General features: G+C 47.0%; 1 protein-coding gene across 1 annotated transcript in view; it reads left to right on the forward strand.

Moving 5' to 3' along the window:
* Cadps (calcium dependent secretion activator) overlaps positions 1-22574 on the forward strand; it is a 489489-nt gene that overhangs the window by 390425 nt on the left and 76490 nt on the right. The window contains exons 22-26 of the mRNA XM_023704988.1: positions 1871-2005; positions 5439-5594; positions 9407-9554; positions 17518-17592; positions 18510-18593. Of these exons, the coding sequence (XP_023560756.1) occupies positions 1871-2005; positions 5439-5594; positions 9407-9554; positions 17518-17592; positions 18510-18593 (598 nt within the window). The remainder of the gene's footprint in view (positions 1-1870; positions 2006-5438; positions 5595-9406; positions 9555-17517; positions 17593-18509; positions 18594-22574) is intronic.

The following is a 22574-nucleotide window of genomic DNA, read 5'->3' on the forward strand; positions in this document are numbered from 1 at the left end:
ACTCTATTGTGAAATCCTAATCCTAACCATAACCCTCTCTCCATCTCTCTCTCTCTCTCTCTCTCTCTCTCTCTCTCTCTCCATCTCTCTGTCTCTCTCCATCTCTCTGTCTCTCTCCATTTGTCTCTCTCTGTCTGTTTCTGTGTCTCTCTGTCTCCATCTGTCTCTCCATCTATCTCTCTGTGTCTCTGTCTGTCTCTCTGTCTCTCTCTGTGTATCTGTCTCTATCTCTGTCTCTCTGTCTGTCTTTCTCTCTCTCCATCTCTCTCCATCTCTCTCTGTGTGTCTGTCTGTCTGTCTGTCTCTCTGTCTCTCTCTCTTTCTCTCTTTTTCCCCCACTTTTCCACACACCAATTGGTCAATCTTTGTTCAAAAACAAACAGCTGAGAGAAGGTAACATTATCATGTTTTATTTGTCTTTAACCAATTTTAATTTTTTATAGAAAAGTACACCTCTGGATTCATTTTCACACACTGAACACACCCATGTCGTAATCACTTGTGGAGGAGCAAGGCGTCCTGGGCCTCTCCGGCAGCTCCAGCCCACTCAAGTCCCAGCGCAACCCCAGATCTCCAGGCGTCTTCTGTGACACGAAGCCCATCTTGTATCTGTGTTCAGTCTAAGAGTTTTATGTGAAAACTGAGTGTGGGTTTCTTTTCCTAGGGATCTGTCTCTGCATAGACATTTTGCTAATTTACAGGGCCTTCATTTGAAAGGAAAAGCTTCCTCTTCCTCTAAATGTCCCTCCCAATGGCTCAGAAGCTCACCCTTGCTGGCCTGACTTCCTCCTCCTCAACTCTGGCTCGCACACCCCGCTGCGCACACTGCTGGCTGTGGAGGCAGCAGCCGAGAGCACGCGGCTCCTGGACCTTCCAGCTCTGAGTGCACTCAAGGGCTGCATTTTCTGTTCCAGGGTTTATCTGACACCTGGCCTGAGAGCAGTACCGCCGTGGCCAATAACCCGGAAGTAAAACTGAGTTAAAATGCTGCAGCATTTGCCATTTCCATCCTTTTAAAATTTATTTTTTGGAAAAAAAAATTATCTTTTGATTGATTGGTACTTTTGTGTGCGTGTGGCCAGCTCAGCCGCCCTGTGCCAGGGATCAAACCATGGTCCCTGAGCTTTTGCCTGAGCAGGCACTTCAGACCACTGAGCTATCTCACCAGCCTTGATAGGTACTCTTTTACATCGTTTATGAAGCACAGTGTGGTGTTTTGTGTGTACACAAGGTGGTAATCAGCTTGGGGTAATTAGATGTGTGACCTTAGTTTTTATCACTTTTCTACAGTGAGTGCCCTCAAATTCCTCTAAACATTTTGAGATGTACACTGTGCGTTATGTTCACCCCGCTGTAGCACAGAGCAGCAGGAGTTATTTCTCCTATCAGACACCATTGCACCTATTGATCAGCTCCTCCCCGACCCCTTCTCTCCCACGTGGATCAATCCCAGCCACTTCCCCATGGCCCCAGGCCTGGACATGTCAAGGGTTCCACGAACCTCACATTCTTAGTAGGAGACAAGCTCTATGTTCGTCTGGCGGTAGATTTGGAGACTGAAGGTCCCACTCAAAGACATTTAAGCAGTGTAGTCCCGGGGCCCAGGGGCTCCTTGAAGGTCCACCCTATTAAACCACTCTGTGATGAGTTTTTTTTTCCTCATTGGCATCTTCCATCTCTCTTCCCTGAGCCCCATCACAGCTCCACCTCTGTAAGCTGCGTTCTGAAGTGTGTCGCTTGAGTTTTCACTGTTGTCTTGCTGTGAACTTAACCGATTAATTTACGACTGTTGCGTGCTTCTGCCACATCTGCATTGTCGCTGTGATGGTATTTTTCTTTCTGTCTGTTTCTTCCACAGGAGTTTAACCAGTAACCTACCCAATGTGAACCTACCCAATGTGAACCTCCCTAAAGTACCAAACCTGCCAGTTAACATCCCTCTAGGCATCCCTCAGATGCCTACTTTTTCGGCACCGTCGTGGATGGCTGCTATATATGATGCTGAGTGTGTATTCACATTAGATATAATTTAAATTTAAGTGATCTTGGCATGGATATGTATTGTTTATTTCTATACATCCTATAGAACAGAGATGGAGATGGATAATTAGACATATTTTGCTGATCATGTAGAGACAATATTGTTATTTTCTGGCATGTACCATGTTTATAAGACGTTTGCTATATATACGGTACTAACAATTTGTCTTACGCCCACTGAACATTTAAGGACTAAATTTCACTTCCGAAATTATTTTGCAGAAGGACCATATCCCCATTTTAGATGTAGGTGACATGACTCAAGGAGTTAATCACCCAAAAATAGTCCTATCCAAAAATAAAATGTTTTATGGGCTGGCCAGCCATCGCCAGCTTGATCCAAGTACAAGAGGGAACCCACCTGCCCCGAAGCTGGCTTGGGAGCTTTGAAAAAAAAAATAAATAAAATAAAATAAAAATTCTTAGAGATTGTTTAAGCCATAAGGCATAGTTCTGTGTCAGCAGAGGCAAAGTGTAGTCACAGTATGTCCAAAACAGAATAAAAATTTCTGAATGGATCAAGCCCTATGTTTTTTCTTTGGCTAAATTTACGATATATAGAAAAACATCTTTGTGGGGAAATTGATACACATACATATTGCATCTTAACCTTTTTAAATTTCCTCTTCCCCAAGCCTTAGTTTTGTGTTATCAAAGATAATTTCCAAAATCAATGTACAGTAGAGGGCTTTGAGATTGAGGCAGCAAAAGGTCTCTAAATGTAAGAATCTAGATTCAAGCAGCAAATAATTAAATTCCTCTTAATCATGTGATCTGTGCTCAGAGTATAGAGTCCTTCTTTGTCTTCGTGCCTACAAACATTTGGGTTGTAAGGGGTGGTTTTACCTGGAGCCTGGGCCGCTGCTTCAAAGCCAGCGGCTGGTGAGAGGAGATTAAGCAGCCCTTTCTTCTAGAGTAGGAAATGAACCCTCTTCCTTTTTTCCTTACCAAGAAGATCCAGCACCCCTAAATTCTACCTCAGAGAAATTCAATCAGAACCATGTGCATGATTGAATAAGTGAAATAAAGTTTAGCCATTCTATACACTCCTTTGATCCTTTTCTACGACCACAGCTAATTATAGGCCAGATAAGCTTTCTCTTAAAAGAATAAATTGGCACATTTTCAAAGGGAAGTGTTATTATCAAAGGAATAAAAAATGATCTGAAACTGACAGTGATGTTTGGAAGTCTTGAAATCATGTCCACCAACATGGCCCCCGGCAGTTTGATTCCTGGATTAATACAGGTAGAAAACAGGACATTAAAGGGGCTTCTTGACCTGGCCCCTCGAAATGGCCTAATATTTTTTAAGACCTGTAATTGCTCCCCAGATCTCTGTGGAAACATATAGCCAATGTGCCTGGTTTTCTTTTAAAGGCAAATTAAAGCCAGCAAAAAATAAAAATAAGAAAAGAAAGAAAGAAATGTATATCTAAGGAAAAATCAAAGAAAAACATCATATTCATGCTAAGATGACTATATCAAAAGCTAGATTAGGTAGTATCTGTTTAAAATTTAAAAATAAATATCTTAAAGCTTCTCTTACCTTCCTCTGTGCATGCTCTGTGACATGGTTTTTGAAAAGATATGAATCAAGACATCGTAACCAAGCAGATAATGGTCTCCGCTCCATTAATTAAGGCATGAGTGGGAACACATTTTGGTAACTGCTCAGCAATCAAAATAATCTTGGTGCCATTGCCTTAACATTAACAGTTTATCTTAAAAATAAAAAGAAAATATTCTTTTCCTCATGTCAAAACTTAATAATAAGCTCTTCAAAGAAAAAAACCCTACAAGAATTTTTTGAAACTCAGAAACCAGATGGGTGTCAAAATGTTGTTGTAATAAATACCAATTATTGCATTCGTATGTACTTAATGATTTAAAACATAAACCATGCAGTTCCAAAACGGGGCTTAGACTAGACAAAGTTGGGGCTTCTTCCCCCCCCCAAACATAAGATGGGGTAGGGGAAGGCTGGACTTCTGCAGAAAGACGACGCAGTCCCCCGCTTCTGAGCAAAGCTGTGTCCGAAGAGGCACGGACTCTCGACCACCCTCCAGGAAATGCCTGATTCTATATCTTTTCATGATTCCAGTTTTCTCCTTTGCCACCTTTCATTTTAAGGACATGTTACCTGCTCCTCTGTGTCAGATACATCTCCGTATTGACCTCAGGCTGGTCTGTCCTGAAAGCATTGCCCTGTCGGTGCAGGCCGTAGGCTTCGTCTCGGCATGTTGGGGTCTGCCCCTCCCCACCCGCAGTAGCTGTGTATGCATTTATGCACTAGCTGTAGCTCTCTCTGAAGCATTAACTCAATGCAGCTGGCATCTGTCACAATAGAAACACCCACACTCATCTGTTTCTATAGACGATGTCGGAACAACTGGCAATGCATGGTGTGTTGGACATTTTATAAGTTACTGTGTTAGCAGGAGTGGTATGCGAGGAAGGGGGTGGGGAGGTCACCCCGCAGAGGTCCAAATGGTGCTGCTACCAAAGGGAAAGCCAGCGAGAGAGGAGCAGGACAGTGAGGTCGAGCATGCCCAACACAGGCTTTCTGCGCATGCCCCAGGTGAAAGTTTCTTAGACTTCATTGTGCAGAAAAGAATCAAGTCCCCTCCCATCTGTACAGAGGGCCGGGTGAGATCACGCAGTGAGAGGAAAAGCTCAGGCTTAGAGCCCTGAAGCCGCGCACATACTGCCATCCGCTCACCTGCTCTGCTCCGACTGCCCTTGGCCGGGGGCTGCCTGTGCAATGGGCTGGTCCGTGACGATTGGAATAATCAGCAAATAAACAAGAGCTTTGGATTCAAGGTACCCAGGTGTTCCCCTTCGGTCTGAGTCATCCCGGTTTTTTTCCAGCTCTTCAAGAGAGAAAGCAGGTCCTCGCTCACCACTTCGTTAGCACTGTCCTCTTAAAACTACAGGTCTCGTGCAACCTTTGAGAGGCCTCTGCTCTGGAGGGGAGCTGGGGAAATGCATGAACCCCTGAGTTTTAATAACTGCATGTTGCCATGTAGTTATTATCTGCGGGGACTTACTGCTCCCCGGTTCGTGGCCCTCATCCAAATCATCACGTGTGCTAATGTGGTTATTGAAGGAAGGCTGATTTTTACCATACACCCTGCTCCTGGTTGCGATGGGCAACATCGTTCCCAGACTCCTCACAGGTCTGGAGTAATTGGCCGAGCAAAGCTGACTAAGTCATGTATGGTAAAACTCAAAATCTGCTGGGGGAGGCTGCCCCTCCCCCACGGCCAACACACGTCATGTCGTATGTGGAAGCCAGTGTTTGCCTTAAGCCTTCTAGCCCCCAGTGGTGTCTGTGTTCGTTTCCACAGAGCCCAAGGCCACTGGGTGACTCTTGGCCTCTCCTTTTTATCCTCCCAGTAATGGATCAGGCACATCTGAAGACCTGTTCTGGAAACTTGATGCCCTTCAGACCTTCATTCGGGACCTGCACTGGCCCGAGGAAGAATTTGGAAAGCACCTAGAACAACGGCTGAAGTTGATGGCAAGTGACATGATTGAGTCTTGTGTCAAAAGGTAAGCCCAAGTGGCTGCACAGGCTTGCCACACCTTTTCCACTGGACACCAGCTCTAGGCCGAGCTAGGGCTCTTTCAAAAGGCCATGATTTGGAGGTTTGTGGAGACAGCCACTGCTTGCAAAGTCAGCTGGAAGGGTAGCTATCTGGGCCTAGTTCCCATTCACCTTCCCTTCTGTCAGTCCCAAACACGAAATAATTTGGCTGCCAGCTTTCTCATGTTATGGGCTTCACAAGGCCAACACTCATGTCCATTTTGACTCCTGTATTTCTGTATCCCTAATATCTAGCAGCAGCAGGCACAAAATATTTATCTAATAAACATGTATTAAATCTATGATGAGGGGCACTAAGTGGGAAAGAAAAAAGAGGAAGATACATAATTCCAGCACAGGCGTTCCCAGTACAGGTGGCAGGAGTCTGATAATTGCTTGCAAAGTCGGCCCCTCCGCACTGGCATTCCCTCTGGGCTGGGAACGGAGACCCTACTATGTGGCAACCACTACGTGGCTCACTCAAAATCTTACTGGATATCAACAAGGGCAGTGAGACACTGAATATGCATTTTTTGCCTTCCCACAAATTGCCCATTTGTCACTATGGCTTATAGGATTAGGGTAGGAATTGGACTGTGGCGCTTGAAGTTGCCAGCCAGACTGTTCTGAGAAGCTCAAGGGAAAAATGAGGACCGTATCTGAGGGGCTCCCATGGGCCGGGCACAGAGCCGAGTTCTTGCTAAGAACAAAGATGCATCCCTTCCCTCGTGGCATGTCTATAACTATGTATCAAATACAGAGATGAATTCCACAGATTTTACATAGTCATCAACACCCTGCCTAGCCCACCCCACAATACACCCAAGTGACTGCTGGTTCATAATTGTCCCATTAATTTTCCTAATAAAAAAAACAAAAGCCTGCAAGGAGCATGTGCTACCCTAGCTCGGCAGGTGTTTTGCAGCTTAGTTCATAGATGTGCTGTGGGTAACAGGGGCTGGATTTGCCTGGAAGTCTTCTGAATTCATCATTCTATATCTTAGAAGAAAAACAGGATGGCATGAAAACTAGAAACTAAAAAAGGCGGCAGAACAACACAAGCCCAAGTAAGGGAGCCCCAGGAATTGGTGAGAAAGCTACAGAGAATCTGGTCGGGGCTTGAGGACACTTCTGGAAGTTTCAAGTCCTAGTGATTCAGACCTGGGAATTTTTTCTCTTCTTGTCACTTTTAGAACCAAAGGTGGGCCTGTTGCTAAAAATCCACAGTCAGAGGAGTTTCCTTAGGATTTTGATTTTCAGAATCTCCTAGGTGGTCTGTATTGATTTGAGGAAAAATATGCATTTGCAATGATGAACCCATTCCAGAAAAAAAAATCTTCTCACAGGACACTTCTTTGAGGCCAAAATTTCTGCCCAATCTGTCCTAGAAACTGAAACTCATTTGGATTAGACTTTCCAGGTCCAGCTCTATGCACAGATTGTACAGAAAGGTTTTTATGTCCCTTGCTGATGAGCCAGTCTTCTGGGTAAGAAATAAGAAATAGGGATATGCTCAGAGAGCAAAGGCAAGCCCTGAGAGCGTCCGGGCTGGGTGCAGCTATTCTGTTCCTCACCACCTAAGCATTGCAGTTCAGACACCACCTAAGGGGGATGAGTCACTCCAGGGCAAGGTGCGACCTGGCTCCCCCACGGCACACTGTGCGTGTCTGCCTCGCCCTGAACTCTTCAATCTCCTGATGTCCCTTTCAATGAAAGCCCTAATCGTAAACACAAAAGCAGATAAAACAAAAGCAAGTGCAAATACCATCCTTGGCCTCTAACTCTAGAGGATAACACAGAGAAGGTCTTAGACATTTTAAGACATGAAAACTACATTGGAACAACCAAGAGCCACCTGTTTTTCTCTTTGGACAAAACGTACCACTTTTGTTCCAGGGCAGTATAGCAGGACGTAGTTCCTGTATGTGAATACGCAGTGCCAAAGCATCAGCAAGGCGCTCCTCCTCCCGCTGAAGTTTGCAAGAAAGGCAATTAATTGATCAGCTATTCACAATCCTCTGCCCTAGTGCGTCTCAGGGAGGGTCTGCCCTCAGGGAGAGTCACTTGGGTGACGCGAACTCTTCTTCCTTGCTTGCTTTTGGGGCCCCGCAGAGCCCTCTCAGGCATATTAATCTTGCATTTGTCTTCCTCCTTTCACAGCCCTGCACTGCAAGGGCTATGAACAGTTCTTCTGTGAAAACAGAAGACGATTACTTCATTGGAAGAGGACGGTTTAGCATTTCCATTTCTCAAATTGGGCCGGAACTGGCACACAAGCCTCCGAGGATCAGCACCAGGGCCTGTCCAACTCAGCCCCCAGCAGGCCTCCTTTTCACGAAACCAGAAAGGGATTATTTTCAGCATAGCTTAAAATGATCATCATGATTAGAAAGCTACTTCAGAGCACGGAGACTGTAGAAGCCAAGATACATTTATCTTTAACACGATCATATAATCTATAAGGGTGTTTTGAGGGTTTGGGGGTTTTTTTCTTTAATTTTTTTTTTTCCCTAAGAACTGGGCTTCCAACCTTAGAAATTATACTTGGCTTTCCTGCATGCACCCAGGGTATGTTAGCAAGTTGGCACCCTTTCCTGAGCTAACTAGCTGTGTGGTCCTCCTATGTACTGTTAGAAAACTGCTACGAATTCTCCTTAAAGCACTAAGCAGTGCTTTTCCCGGAGGCTGCCTGAGCTCCGGAACCTGATGGGGAACAGCGTTGAAAAGATGCATTCGATGGCAGAGCCTGAATAAAGCCACTTGCTGATCAGGTGCTTTTTTGTGAAGACGTGACAGGGTGACCCACTTTTCCACAGTCCTCCACAATAGGGCCAGGCCTTTCACAAGGCCGATGTCAAGGATTAGAACTTACACCTGTGTTCCTAATCGGCCGTGTTAGGGTGGATTTCCCCTCTGAGGGACTAGCACGTTGCTGATGTCACAGCTTACCTCCCTCTGAACTAGAATTTCACCAGGAAACAGTTCTTGAGTTGTGTATTATTATGTTATGTACTGGCTAGATAATCTAACTGTATATTTAAAATACTCTGATGCTTAACTATCAAAGTAATGTATTCCTATTGAAAAATAATACATGACACAGAAAACAAACCAACAAACCTAGTGGAAATTCCCCAATACTGCACCTTCCAATTTCACTCCCTTCTCCAAAGGTATCCATATTCAACAGCTTGATACATTTCCTTTTTTATGATCCTTTAACAAGCAGAAACTATTATTTTTAATCGTGAAGGCAAAGTAATAAATCCGCTGGACTTTTTTTTTCCTTTTCAGACCCTTTCAAAACCAGAAAGAAAAAAAAAAAACAATAAATGTCATTTAACAATTTTTCCACCATGAGGTTTTAAAGATTAGGAACTGCTTTTCTGTGTTTTGTTTTTTTAATGAAGTGATTCAAGGTAGGCATTTGCCAATGTGAGAGAACTTACATATGCTATAATGCTATAATCGGGTTTTTGTTCATTCATTCATTCTCCTGCAATTAGGGTTCTCCATAGCATGGAAACTATAGACAGAAATTCGCTGAGCTACAGGTGTTCCACGTACCACAGAGAAAGGAAGACTGTGCGTGGCTGTCCCCGTGAATAGGGCTTCCTCAGATGGGGAAGTCATTTAAAAGGGAGCACATGTGAAGTCATTGTCGCTTGAAACTGATTACAGCCTTCAATTTTCTTTTTCACTGACCGCTCAGAAAACGCCTCCTCCACCTGCTGCCACCCGAGCACTGAATTGGTCTTTTCCTACTTTGCTTTAATAGAACCAGGATTGCATTTGAAGTTAAGCTGCAAAAAACCAGTCGATCAACAGATTTCCGAGTCCCGCAGTCAATATGCACCATGTTCAACGTTATGGTTGATGCCAAAGCTCAAGCAACAAAACTTTGCAGCATGGAAATGGGCCAAGAGGTAAAAAAAATAAAATAAAAAAAAAAAGGATATTTTTTTTCTCTTGCCATTGATCACGTAGAAGAAAACTTTACAAGTCCCTTCCATCTACCCTAATGTTCTAGTTTCTGAATTATACCCTCCACATTTGTGGATTAAGCCACAGATGAGTGCTGAGTATCTATCAGGTAAATTTCGAAGGCTCCTGCCGGTGAGAGTGCCTGTCACTTGGACAGGATTCTTGGCTGGAGTCTGGCCGCCCGGAGGCGCCCTTAGGCGAAGTGGAGGCCGGCCCACGACCTGACTCACGAGGCTGGGGTCTCGGGCAGACGCGTGGCTGCCCGTGAGTGGGTCGCCCCACCTCTGTAGTGCATGGCACACTAGGAGTATCTGGGGGGCACAAAGGCCTCTTCACACCTCCATCGACTTCGAGGCCGCACCAGGTCGCGCCACGCGGCGGCCCGCTCCCCCACAGCAGGCTCTCAAGGTCCAAAGAATTGCAGGCTTTCCGTTTGCCATGGACTGAATTCGCTGTGAATCTTCCCTGACCAAAAGTTTTGTCCTTGCTAAGTTTCCAATTCCAAAGCAGTATTTAAAATGTAAAGGAGGAGGAAGCAGCAACTCGGGCTTGATTAAAGACTCTCATGATCATTTTTCTCTGATGGCCTTAAGCCAGCTAGATATTCATATACCAATTTAGAATTAATTCAGAAACATTTCTGGCAACTCTCTGTTGTTGCCAATTGGCATAAATTGCTCCTAAATCAGATCTTTCGATACCAGCCTTACATGCTCAGAATTTTTACTAAATTATATTTGCTCCTTATTCGTTATTTATTTTCTCTTTCGGCACCTTCCACTTTTGAATGTGGGTTGGTGGTGTTCTGTTCCTGGCACCACCCTCTCCAACCTTGCCTCCCCCACAAGTGCGCTTGCTCAGCCACCCCTGCGAGCTTCTGCTGCCGCGGAGCTGATTTCCTTGCCTGGCCCTTCCCGGGGAGTGGGTTCTGGGCACTGCCCCCAAGGACAGTGGCCCTCGGATCTCTCTCTAGCGCGCTTGCTACACAGGAATGCCCACGATGCACACACTCAGGCGCTTCTCCAGAGAGCTTCCGAGGACCCAGAGCCTTGTGCCCCGCCCCAGGAGCCTCTGCCGGCTCTGGGTGTGGCACGAGAATTCGCACTTCTGACCAGTTCTTTGGCGGCGGTGGGGACCCACCGGTCTGGAGGCTTGGTGTCCAAAAGGGACCTAAAGGGAAACACTCGGGCCTTTCCAACGCCACTGGGGCGAGGCTGGGTGAGGGAGGGTTGCTCACCCAGCTGGGTTCTTGCTGCGGTGGGTCATGAGGCCAACTAGGGTTAGATGAGTCAGTGAATCAGCCTCTTCAGGTCTCTGTTTCCTTGTCTGTAAAATAATGTCACTGTTCTAGTTTTATCCCACCTGGTTTTTGTTCGTATTTTTAGCTTTTGGTTTTCTGTGGTGCTGGGATGAGCCCAGGGTTTGCAGGCACTGTAGGAGGCGAGGGCTGGGGCTCGGTACAGCCCCTACTCAGCCTGGTTTAGCTGCAGTCAGTTGAGCCTCCAGAGAAGGCCATAGCTGACTTGGAAGGGGCAGCTGGGGAGCTGGGCCAGATCCAAAGTGGGTGAGCGCCCCCCCTGCGCCCCTCTTCACACCCGGGTTCACCCAAGCTTCTCCAGGGGGCCTAGTGCAATATCCTAGGTGCTACACCATCTCAAAACCTGGTTTTAGGCGATCTCCAAATTTCACTAAAGAACCTTCACATTCATACTTTCCAGAATTCTCCTTTCTCCTCATCGAGCTACGGTTGCTTTGTACTGACTGGAGCTGTAGTTCATACAGCATACATTTCAAAGTATGCAGTTCACCAGTTTTAGTGCCTTCACACACTTAGGCAGCCATCACTGCCAAGACCAATTTTAGGATTTTTTCATTATCTTAGAGAGAAACCAAAGGCCCATTCACAATCACTGTCTGCCCTCATTCTAAGCTTGAAGGGATCGCCAGTCTTCTCTCCGAAGATCTGCCTATTTCTAAGAAAATTTCTGCTCTGGAAATTTCATATAAATAGAGTCATACACCGCGTGACCCCATGTGTCTGGCTCCTTTCACGTAGCGTAATGTTTTCAGATTCGTCCATATTTCATAGCATGTGTTGGTCTTTTCTATTTATGGCTGGAGAGCACTCCATTGTATTGATATGTGCATTTCTTTATTCATCAGCTGAGGGCCACTGGAGTTGTTTCTACTTTTAGCTTTTATAAATAATGCCACTCTGAAGATTCATGCCCGAATTTTCGTGCGTACTTAGGTCTTCAGTTCTGTTGCGTGTAGACTTAGGGATGGAATTACTGGCTCGTGTGGTCCGTCCAGGTCTCACTTCCTGAGGAGCTGCCAGGCCTTTCCACGGCGGCTGCATCATCTTACTTTCCCAGCAGCAATGTATGCAGTCTAAGTGCTCCAGGCCTCCGCCAGGCAGCGTCTGCTGCGATCAGGGCTACAGGGTTGTCTGTCATCCCCTCGGGTCCCGGGTCCTTATGGGCCATTTGTACATTTGCAAATCCTTTGCTCAGTTTTTAACTGGAGCTATTAGTATCCTATCGTTGAGCTGTAGGTACTACGCTGTTCTATGCCTGATTTGTGGGTCTTTTCTTTCATTCCTTGGCTGGGGTTTTTCACTTTCTCCAGAGTATGAGAGAGAGTTTTCAGGTTGGATAAAGTCCAGCTCAGCCCTGGAGCTAATTGCCCTGGAGCATGTAGAGCCACACGTTTACCTGGGTCTCACAGGGACTGCAGGTGGCGTGGGACAGTGCGGCTGACCGTGCTCTGCTCCCCTGGCAAGTCACAGAGCCGTTCCAGGTGGGTTCGGTGAGGCCTGATCTAAACAGCCCCTCCACGCCCAGCCAGATGCCTAAACAGTCCTTCCCAAGAAGTGAGATTACTTTGACCATAACTTGTCTCCCTTTGACTTGGGGGTCAGTGGGGAGTAGAGGGAAAGGAGGGGCAGTCATCAGACACCACTGAGAACATGATGAAAGTTTCAGGGTGATCCTGCTACACTATAGGGAAAAGATACTTGGACAATTACTGTGCAGTCTCAGCAGACTGGTGAGCCTCCATGAGCCAACCCATGGGTCCTGACTGGAGATAGGTGATAGGAATGAGCAAGTTGCATTTTATCACTTCAGTGACCCTGTCCCTCATCCTTGCACTGACCACTGCTGTACTAAAGTAGAATGGCCTTGCCTGATCCTTGGAGTCTGGTTTGATTTTGTTGGCTTTTGGAGACAGGGTCTCCCTATGCAGTTCAGGCTGGCCTTGAGCTCACTTTGTAGCCCAGGCTGGTCTTGATCTCGCAGGGATCCTCCTGCCGTAGCTTCCTGAGTGCTGGGATTACAGGCCTGCGCCAGCACACCCAACAAATAGTGTAGTAGTCTTATCACTATCCCACAAATCTCGCCTCAGCTACCAAACTATATGATCCTGAGCAAGTCACTTACTCTTGTCAACCTGCTGCCACCATCACTCAGATGAAAAATATAGTAGTACACAACCACTGGGAAGATGAGTGTGTCATTTATGAAATTTGGAGATAATAAATTCCCCAAACTTCTGCATATAAGACAAGAAAGCTGTCTTAGACTTATCCAGGTAGTCATATTTGGACTAACGCTGAGGCTAAATGACAGCACCTATTTTTTCCTGAACATTGTTCTTTTTGGATAAGGTAGAAATAATTACATATATTTTTCTCATACAACTCAACAGATTTAATGAAAACAGCTGAGGCTTGTACACATTTCTTTGTCTTTTGCAAAATAGCACGCACACACACACACACACACACACACCTTTATTGAGGATTCCTGTTACTACATTCTAATCTACAATCCATCAGTCTTTCCAAGCAATTGTTACAAAGGCCTCCCATGACATTTCTTCTGAGCGTAAATGAATCTGAGACACCTTAGAGGCCAGCGTGTGGGAAGCTGTGCCCCTTCTGGTCTTAGACTGCCAAGTGGCTGAGAATGGTCAGGGGGAAGCCAGCCATGACTCTGAGACGGGGCACCATGACCAAAATCCTGAGTAGAACCTCCGTGGAGAATCATGTGGAAAGGGACCCTCCCTGACATCTCTTGCTTTGTAGAATGGGGATATATATTTCTAGAATAAAACTGACTTGTTAAAATAGGACTGACCAAGGAGGGCTGGAAGCAGCTTAAAGTCTGGAAAAGGATAGGAGGTCAGTGTTCCTATGCACTTCACACGTTGTGAATATTGTGTATTAAGCTTATACGTTAGAGACCTACCTCGCTTCCAGTACTAGTCAACACCTGGACTCCGTCTCCCCCGACCTGATTTAGACTACTGTGAGGTGGTACAATCTCCAATTTTAACATCACTTCCTGAGTTTCGTCCTTGGGATAATGTCTCCTCTAAAGGCAGCTGCTGAGACATTTGTTAACCATACTTTTCTATCTTAAATATTTATTTTTTCATTAAAATTTGTGAAGCACCAATCGAGAGGAAGTTGTGTATTAAATAGTTTCTCACTTGGTCTAGTGTGTTTTCGTCTCATCTCCAAGGTCAGATGGTCCTAACAGAAAGACAACATACACACAATCTGTTCCATGACAAGGCAAAGTGTGCAGCCCAGGAAGTCAAGCGGAACGCTTTGCATGCAGTCGTTGCGAGGCCGCAGCGACTTAGTCTAGCCGAAGTGAGAGTGAGATCCCCAAACTTTCCGTGCCATTGGAAATCAGCAGTTCCCAGGTAGCTACTGCACCACCTAGTGCTCGGGACCTGCCTCGGGGCTGTACATACGGTCATGGGAAGCGAAGAAGCCTCGCAGGAGGATGGAAAATGAGGAAATAGCAAAGATCACGCTTCGTACCCACACTGCAAGAATTTTATGACAAGTCAATCTAGTAGCAGGATGGCGATTCAGAGGGGGCCCAGGGGTGTGTACACCCCCTCATCTGCACAAAACAAGTTATCCCCCCAGAAAGAGCAAAAAAGCGACGGCACTATGCTCACTATTTCTCCATAAAGGCAAGTCAATCAAATAAGTCACATACATCAGGAAAACCTGGCAGAAGGGATTTATGTGCTTTAAAATTACTTAAATAGAAATAGGGGCTAATAGGAACTGCTTTGATGCCCAATGTGCAGAATAATTATTACTATGCTGTCTGCCCCAGAGTAAGCTTCATTTCAGTTAAATTAATTGAATTAAGACACAATCTACAAAGCAACTTAGTAAGACTGTGTCTCAAAATAAAAAATTAAAAGAGCTGGGGATATAGCTCAATGCAAAGGCCCAGGGTTCAATCCTCAGTACCAGGAAGAAACAATGTAATTTACAAACAATAAAATGCATAGATTTAGGTCAGTTTAGAGACATGTGCCCAGCATGCTAACTAGGCAGCACTGGTAGCCTTCAAGTAGGAATAGGGCCCTGTAGCACTCCTAGTTTCTAAATCAATTCCGTTTCTATGTACTGTTTGTGTGATATGTTTAGGTGACTGATTTCTGTGCTCACAACAATGATACTTCTAGATTCACTATTTATTTTATAAGCATCAGTGGGGCACAGGATGGTCATGACTTGAGATTAGAGATCATATCTGTACTGAAGAGGAAGGAGTGCCAGTTTGGACATGGACAACGTTGAGATTCCCCTAGTCCTCCGCAGCAACTTAGCCACAATGTCCCTGTGGTGTCTCCATGTAAAAGCAGCTCCCCAGTTCCAGGAAGGAAAGCTCATCCTCTTAAAAGAATAACCTCCTTCACTCCTCAGCCCAAGACCAATCATCTTTCCTAGTGTACGGAAAACAGTTGCTCTTGCCTGTATTTACCACCTCAGCCAAGACTTTCAAGAGAATCTTTCTGTTTTCAACAATGTTCTTTGGTGTCGTCAGAAGCCCCTCATTTAATGTTTGCTATTACATAATTTTGCACACAGCAAGCTTTTCAGATTTGGCTTAATCCCATAATGAATTTAATAAATGTGACTTGTTTATGGCAATCCAAAGCAAACCTACCAGTGGAGGCAGCCACATGACTAAGAAAGGAAGGATGCAATTCTGGATCTAATCTCAAGGCCTAAGAGTGAAAATTGGATCCCTGTCAATAATCCTGAATTCTGCTCTGACATCTTTCTTTGTGTTTCTAGCACAGAATTCTGCAGATTTTTTTTTTTTCCGTTGAGCTTCACGTCGGTGCCACTTAATGAGAAAATCCTTTCTTGAATCTAGCAAATGGGCAGCGTAGGTTTTGTTTCAGCAGAGCCAGATCTACAGCATGGACAATTTGCTTAGTTGTCTCTCTAACCAGCTACAATAAAGAGAAAGACTGAGTCGTAAGATCCTCTCTCTGGCTGGACCTTTTTGGCTGCTTGGTGAACTTGAATAAATAGGGTTTTGATGCCAGCCCCACGGGTGAAATGTCCTCACATCTAGACCCTCACTAGGTCTTCAGAACAGATCTCTGAGCCTGAGAACCCGGGATCCAGGGAAGGACTTGGCCACTGGGCTTTTAAATAATCACAGACTAGGCCAGCTGAAAGCCTTGTACTAATCCTACATAGTCATGGGGTAAAATGCAATATCCTAGCATGCAGGAACACTGTGTAATGCTCAAATCAAAGTCTTCTATGATGAAGATGTTCAAAGTCTTCTCTTCTGACTACTTAGAAATTTGGAGCTAAATATCTCTATAAAGGTTTTGCTCATTCCCTTCCCGGAAGAGGTAATTTACACGGGCCTTGCTTGTTTTTCCGTCCTGGGTACTTTTATTACCTGTTTTGTTTTGTTTTTACAGATAAGGAAACTGAGCTACATTTTTGTAGATTACATGACTTCCTAGGTTTGCCTTAGGACTTTATCCAGGTCTAACAGTTATAAAATAATTTCACACCTCTCTGTTCATTCTCCATAATTCTGATTGCCAGTTACCAGAATAGTAAACTACATTTCTGTGTCTTATATCTGTATATTTTCTTTGCTTTCTAGATGGTTTATTTAATTTTGTTTTTCTCATGAGTCCATTTGTCCTAATTTTTATTTGCACTGTTCCTTTTCTTTTTTTCTGTTCCTAATTAATCATCCTTCTGAAAGTTTGCTAAAGAGTGGGTAAGTGCATTTTCCTTATAAATAACAATGTTTTGCATTGTTTTTTTTTTGTTAAGGAAATACAGAATAATCCAAGTGGACACCAACATGATCTAATAAATGTCAAGAAGCTGGCATATCAAATTTTGTGTTGAAATCACTTTTCCTCTTCCCCTGGCATTTACAGCAGATTTTTCCTTTGTAGGGGTTTGTTTTCATATTGCTATTTAAATTTAATCGACAGCCACAGATAGAGAAATGGAAATACTTAGCTCTGGTCTCGTGGAGGCTTGAAGCCTGGCTCTGCTTGCCCAGCAGACCGTGGTCACTTGCCTCGAGGGCTCAGAAGGACACACTCGGACGCTGAGTCCACCCCTGGAGGTGACCTTGGGGAGCTCAGAGGCATGAACCCAAAGCACCTGAAGGCTTCAGAGCAGTCTTTGCAAACTCGGTGTCTCCCTTACAGTTTTCAGAAGATAATTTTTCTCATCTCTTTTAGATTATGGTGCCTTGCTTTATAAGACCCAGAGCAGGACACTGCTGGCTGTGAAGCCGTCCACGTGTCCTATTGCTAAACAAGTGTGTCCACACACACCAAAGGTATCTAAAGCCTTGGATAGGGAACCACCCACAATAAGCCTGATGATTCTTTTTCTTTATTCTTTCTTAAGGAGCTTTAGACCTCTTTCCATCAAAGATCTGGAGTCAGAATCCTATAGATGCTTCCATAACTATGGAAATCAACTGTGTCAGCAGGGCAGGCAGTACTTATAAATTGTGTGGTCTATAATTTAGAGACAAATGCAGCTGTCGCCTCCCAAATATGCTAATATTTGTCTTTCTGTGTTTTTAGCATCAGTACCACTCAAAAATAGACGAACTAATTGAAGAAACTGTTAAAGAAATGATAACACTCTTGGTTGCAAAGGTAACCTCCAGCTTCAGGAGAAATGCTTCCCCGGGAGAAATGCTTCCCCGTGACATTGCTCGGTTATGTCCACATTTCTATTAAAATGTAACACGTTAAAAAGTTGCGCTGGCTCCTTGCATCTCTCAGAAAACAAGGTTGTGCATCACCCCGCCCGCCGCAGATCGGAGAGCTTTTCTGATGATTGCGAGCCGTGTGAGGATCAGTTGATGAGGCGGCATATGCTAACTTAATAAGAGCTCGTCCTTAAACGTTGCGCTCCGTGACGCGGGAAATGTTTATTTTGTTTTGCAGCACTGACGAAGTTAGATTTTTAAATACAGAAAATTAAACGGTAATAAGGAATTCTGCCATCATGAAAACCCCTTCTCCTCTAGTTTCACATGCAGTGAGAGTCATAATAAAACATAAAAGTCAGATAAAGCTATTTCAGTCACCCTCATGAATTATAGAATTTTAACTAAGTAATGCTGAATGGGAAGACATTTATATTTGCCAGTGCTAAACTTCTGTTTCCCCAAAATTACTGATAAAATACAAATAAAAATAGATTGGATTAAATGTAGTGCTAATATGTAGCATAAAAACTGCTTTGCGCAGTTTTGGATTTTGAAAAGTGCATTTAATATTATCGCATGCTAGATGCAACTCAATAATATTTTGTCACTTTGCACTTCTGTAACCCTCTATATTTGCAATCACATAATAATGAAGAGAAAGCCGGATAAGTCAAATATTTCTGTGCAAAGGCAGCCTCTTCCTTGCTCCAAAGGTAGGCATCAAATAGAATAGGAAGCAGAGAGGAGCCGAAGGCTCCGCTCCCAGGGCTCAGTCTCTGTGGTTGGGAAGTGTTTCTCTTTATTGGGAACAATGATGCTTTGAAATAACAATTGTTTTCTTCATTGCTGTTTTACTAGTTCATTACTATCTTGGAAGGAGTGCTGGCAAAACTATCCAGATACGACGAAGGGACTTTGTTTTCTTCTTTTCTGTCATTTACTGTAAGTAAAGAGATTCTTTCCTGTTTTTGTTATAGTTTGGTTTGGGCTTGTGGCTTTGGTTAGTAGAGGGAGTGCTGTTGTGTATGTGTGAATTGTGGTCCACTGCTAGTATGAAATATAAGCACTAAGACAGAGGTGGCATATAGCACTTTCTTCTGCGAGTGTACAATGTACACACACACACAAACCGCCTCCCACATACATGCATCCACAGAATTGCCTGGCTCTGCCCACTTAGCGCTCTCAGGCACAGTGCTTATCGGCACAACCTGATATTTCCACACCTGTAAATGAGAAATTAATATTAGAGACTGCAGTCTATAAGGGGCTGCAGATAAGTTCTGTGTGGTCTTTCCTGTGCAGGCTTCATTTTTCTTTACTGTACTAGTTGCTTCCATGTAAAAACTTCCTGTTGTAAAAAACAGCTTCTAAAGAAGCCTGGATCTGAGGAGGGCTCTGTCCATGGCCTGCCGGCGTGAGGCTCGGGTCCACGCAGACGTGCTGCACGCTGCAACCCCTGGTGGTGGACGCGTGCAGCCCTGCTGGGCCCAGGCACGTCAGCAGTCACCGCCCCTGGAGCAGACAAGCAGCCTTATAAGTGCTGAGGGCCTGGGACGGGTAAACTGAGCCGGCCTTCCGGATGCCAAGGGCCGTGTGCTTGCGCCGGACACAAGCAGCAGCGGGGCTGGAGGCTGGGGGGAAGCCAGCACACTTCCTGGAGGTGAGCAGCGTCTGGAGAGCTCGCTGTAACAGGAAGGCTTTGGGGACCCAGGGCTCCCACCCTCCCGGGCTCCCAGCAGCTGCACCCCGGCTTTCCCCTCCTAGTTCTGACAGCAGGGCTCTTGCTGGTGCTAAGCTGTTTTCTTTGACAACAAAAAGCAGCACTGTCTCTGGGTCTCTACAACCGCTTTCCTCACTGGAAGAGAAATCTCTCCCGTGGGCACTGACTGCCAAGACAGGGCTCAGCGCGGGGCACTTGGTAGCACATCATCCTCTGTGGATGCCAATAGGACTGAGTGCCGACCCCATTACCAATATTAGCCAGCTGTGTGATGTCGAGCAGGTGTCTCACCCTCTCTGAGCATCAGTTTCCTCATCCGTAAGGAAATGAGAGGAGGAGCAGCTCCTCCGCTGAGGCCCTGTGAGATGATGATGTAGGTAAGAGCAGGGCACGCCCTCAGCGACATGCACTCCATAGAGGGAAACTGTTAGCAGTAGCGGTAACCCCAGGATCATTGCAAGACATGGCGTGCAAAGCGCTTCTCTGCCGACCTGCACTGCCTCGGTCCTCTTCCCCAGCCCGTACTTCCGTGTGCCTTCGAATTAAAGAGAAACCTGGTCTGAACATTGAAAACAGTTTCAAGTCCCTGTATCTGCAGGGCCAGCTGGTCTTCACACGTGGCTCTGGCCCTCCCAGGCATAAGGATTGAACTCGGTCCTGGAAGTGTGGTAGCTTGTGCAGCCGACTCTTTTGGCAACGGAAACGAGGCCCAGAGAGGGGGAGCAATTTTTCTGAGGCCGCACAGCAGTGAGCAGAGTGAGGACAGGGCTGAAGCCTCCTGCTGACTTTCTGCCACCACTGAACGGCCTCCTGGAGGGAGTGGGATTCAGCTGGCAGTCGCCTGGCACTGGAAGGCAGATGGGCAAGTGAGTGGGGAGGCTTCGGAGAGAAGGATTCAGGGCACTTGAGTGGGCGATCGCAGACAGTGCTGCGTTCTGCAGTGAAGGCACAGCAGTGGTGGCAAGGGGCAGAAGAAGTGAACGTGACGTCCCTGGAGAACACCCTCCTCATACCCAGAGGACAGCACTTTCTTGGCATCTTCGTTTTGAGTAACTGTGTTTACTCTCTTGAGTCTGAGCTATGGAACCCAGCAAAGTCCAGGCTCGGGCTCTGTCCTGATAAGCGACTCACACAGGGGACTTGCTGAGTGCAGTGACAGCCACTTTAAGCACAGGCACCTGGGAATGCCTGCAGGGAGCACGGGGAACAAAGGCCCAGAGTGTCCTCGCAGTGGTGTCCAGCTCCGACTGGCGCTGTCTGCCCTGACACTGCAGCCTCACTAGGGGAGAAGGCACCGAGCACACAGCGCTCTGCACTGCTGCTGGGCTGCCACCTCCCCCTTGGTGACCGCCCTCCCCCACTGACCACTGAGGGGGCCGCAGCAGCCTTCCCCTTGGCAGCCTCTGTCCAGTCCCCTGCCGGTTTTCCTGTCCTCGAACAGGTGGCTGTCCCTGGGGGTGGCAAGACCATCCCTGGGCACAGAGTGGAGCTCCGCCTGCCCTGCAGAAGGCTGTGAAGGACATCTGAAGCCTGGGGGTGTGGCCTGCCCAGGAGTGGTGTGGCGGTACACGGGGATGGGCAGAGGTGGCAGGTGTCCTGCCTGGGCATAGCGAAGCTGTGCAGCAGCCAGCTGTGAGGAGGGGACCGTGGCCCAAGCCGCAGAGACGGGGTGACAGTCTGGCAAGGTTTCCGCCACCGGCTCCCACTTCTGACTCCATCCTTCAGGTCTTACTGTGCACCAACCACATCCCCACCTCAGTGGGGCTGCCAAGGATGAGCCATGCGCTCTGCCCCCCAGAAAGCTGACAGGGACCGACAAGCGTGCCACCCTGTCCCCCTCTTTCTCCTGCTGAGCGCCTCCTTTCCTGGGTGGGCTTGGTTTCATGGTCCAAGCAGACATTTTGGAAGGCGTCTGCAGCGGCACAGAGCAGGCAGGAATATTTATTTCTCGTCTCCATCTGCACTGCTTCCTCTCTTGGAGAGGAGCTGGGGGAGGAGGGAGGATGCGATGTGGCTTCGTCGTGCCAGCCCGAGAGGCGCCCAAGCACACCCTCCCCTCCTCCCTCAGCAGCCTCAGCAGCCGTAGCAGCCGGGATTGATGGAGGCAGGCGCCTCAAGAACTTTTCAAAGATCAGCCCAGTTGGAAGACGCAATTAGCAACTACCCGCCCATTTCTCTTGCCTGCAAGATGTGCTTTTGTGTGGGCTGCCCATTTGGAAAGGTCCGCTCAGCGGGCAGCCTCACACTGCTCTTTTAGGAGGCCAAGCAGGGCGCAGGCGGGTGCTCAGTCCCGGCCCCAGAAGACTCAGGTACCGTCCTGGGTCCCAGCCAGGTGCTCGTGAGGGCGGGGCTCTGGACTTCAGTTCGTCACCCACTCCTCCTTCCACAGCCTGCATCTGCTGAGCTCCTGGGTGTTGCGTACTCCACTAGGTGCAAGGGCCATGGCAGCGAGCACAAAAGGTATTCCCTGTCCTCTGGGGCTGCCACTTGCCTGAGAGGACCGATGACACGAAAGGAAAGAAAGTGACCAGGAGAGAGAGGGACATGCGTCCGGGGCCGAGCTGGAGAGCAGGGCACATGGGGTCACTATGGCCGGGAAGGTCACACATCTCTGCAAAGAGGGGCTGTAGGCTGAGACTGGGAGCCCCGAGGAGAAAGGAAGGAGAGACCTCTGGCACCAGCACAGCCCCAGGGGCCGTGGCAGGAGGGCGCATTGGCAGGTGCTGTGAGCAGGCTCAGCAATCGCGTGCCGGGATGTGCCGCACCTGGACAGGGCGGGCGTGAAGGCAGGAGTGTGAGAGTGGGCGGAGGACAGTAGGATGGGCAGCCCTGAAGAGAGGCCTGGGCTGGGAACCCCATCCTGCCCCCGGCCTGGAGCTGAGGGACCGCGGGTCACCCCGGGTGCCCCTTACTTTGTATTTCCTTCACTGTCCCACACATGGTTATATGAGACAACTGCAGAATCCAACACAACACAAGGCACAGCTCCCTCCCATTCCGCAAGGCCTTGCTCCGGTACGACACAGAGCTCGGTGCTTCCCGTGAGTCTTTGCGGTGGGACTCCCGGGACAATTCCACCCAACACAGCTTCTCCGCCCAGGGTGGGCCTGGGACCCAGGGCTTAGGCCCCAGCATACCTGCATTGCCCTGCACACAACCCCACCTGAGGCAGTGGCCCAGCTCTCATCCCAGAGCAACGC

The sequence above is a fragment of the Octodon degus genome, unplaced genomic scaffold, assembly GCF_000260255.1.
Source record: "Octodon degus isolate 3935 unplaced genomic scaffold, OctDeg1.0 scaffold00210, whole genome shotgun sequence".
In the NCBI taxonomy this organism is placed as follows: Eukaryota; Metazoa; Chordata; class Mammalia; order Rodentia; family Octodontidae; genus Octodon; species Octodon degus.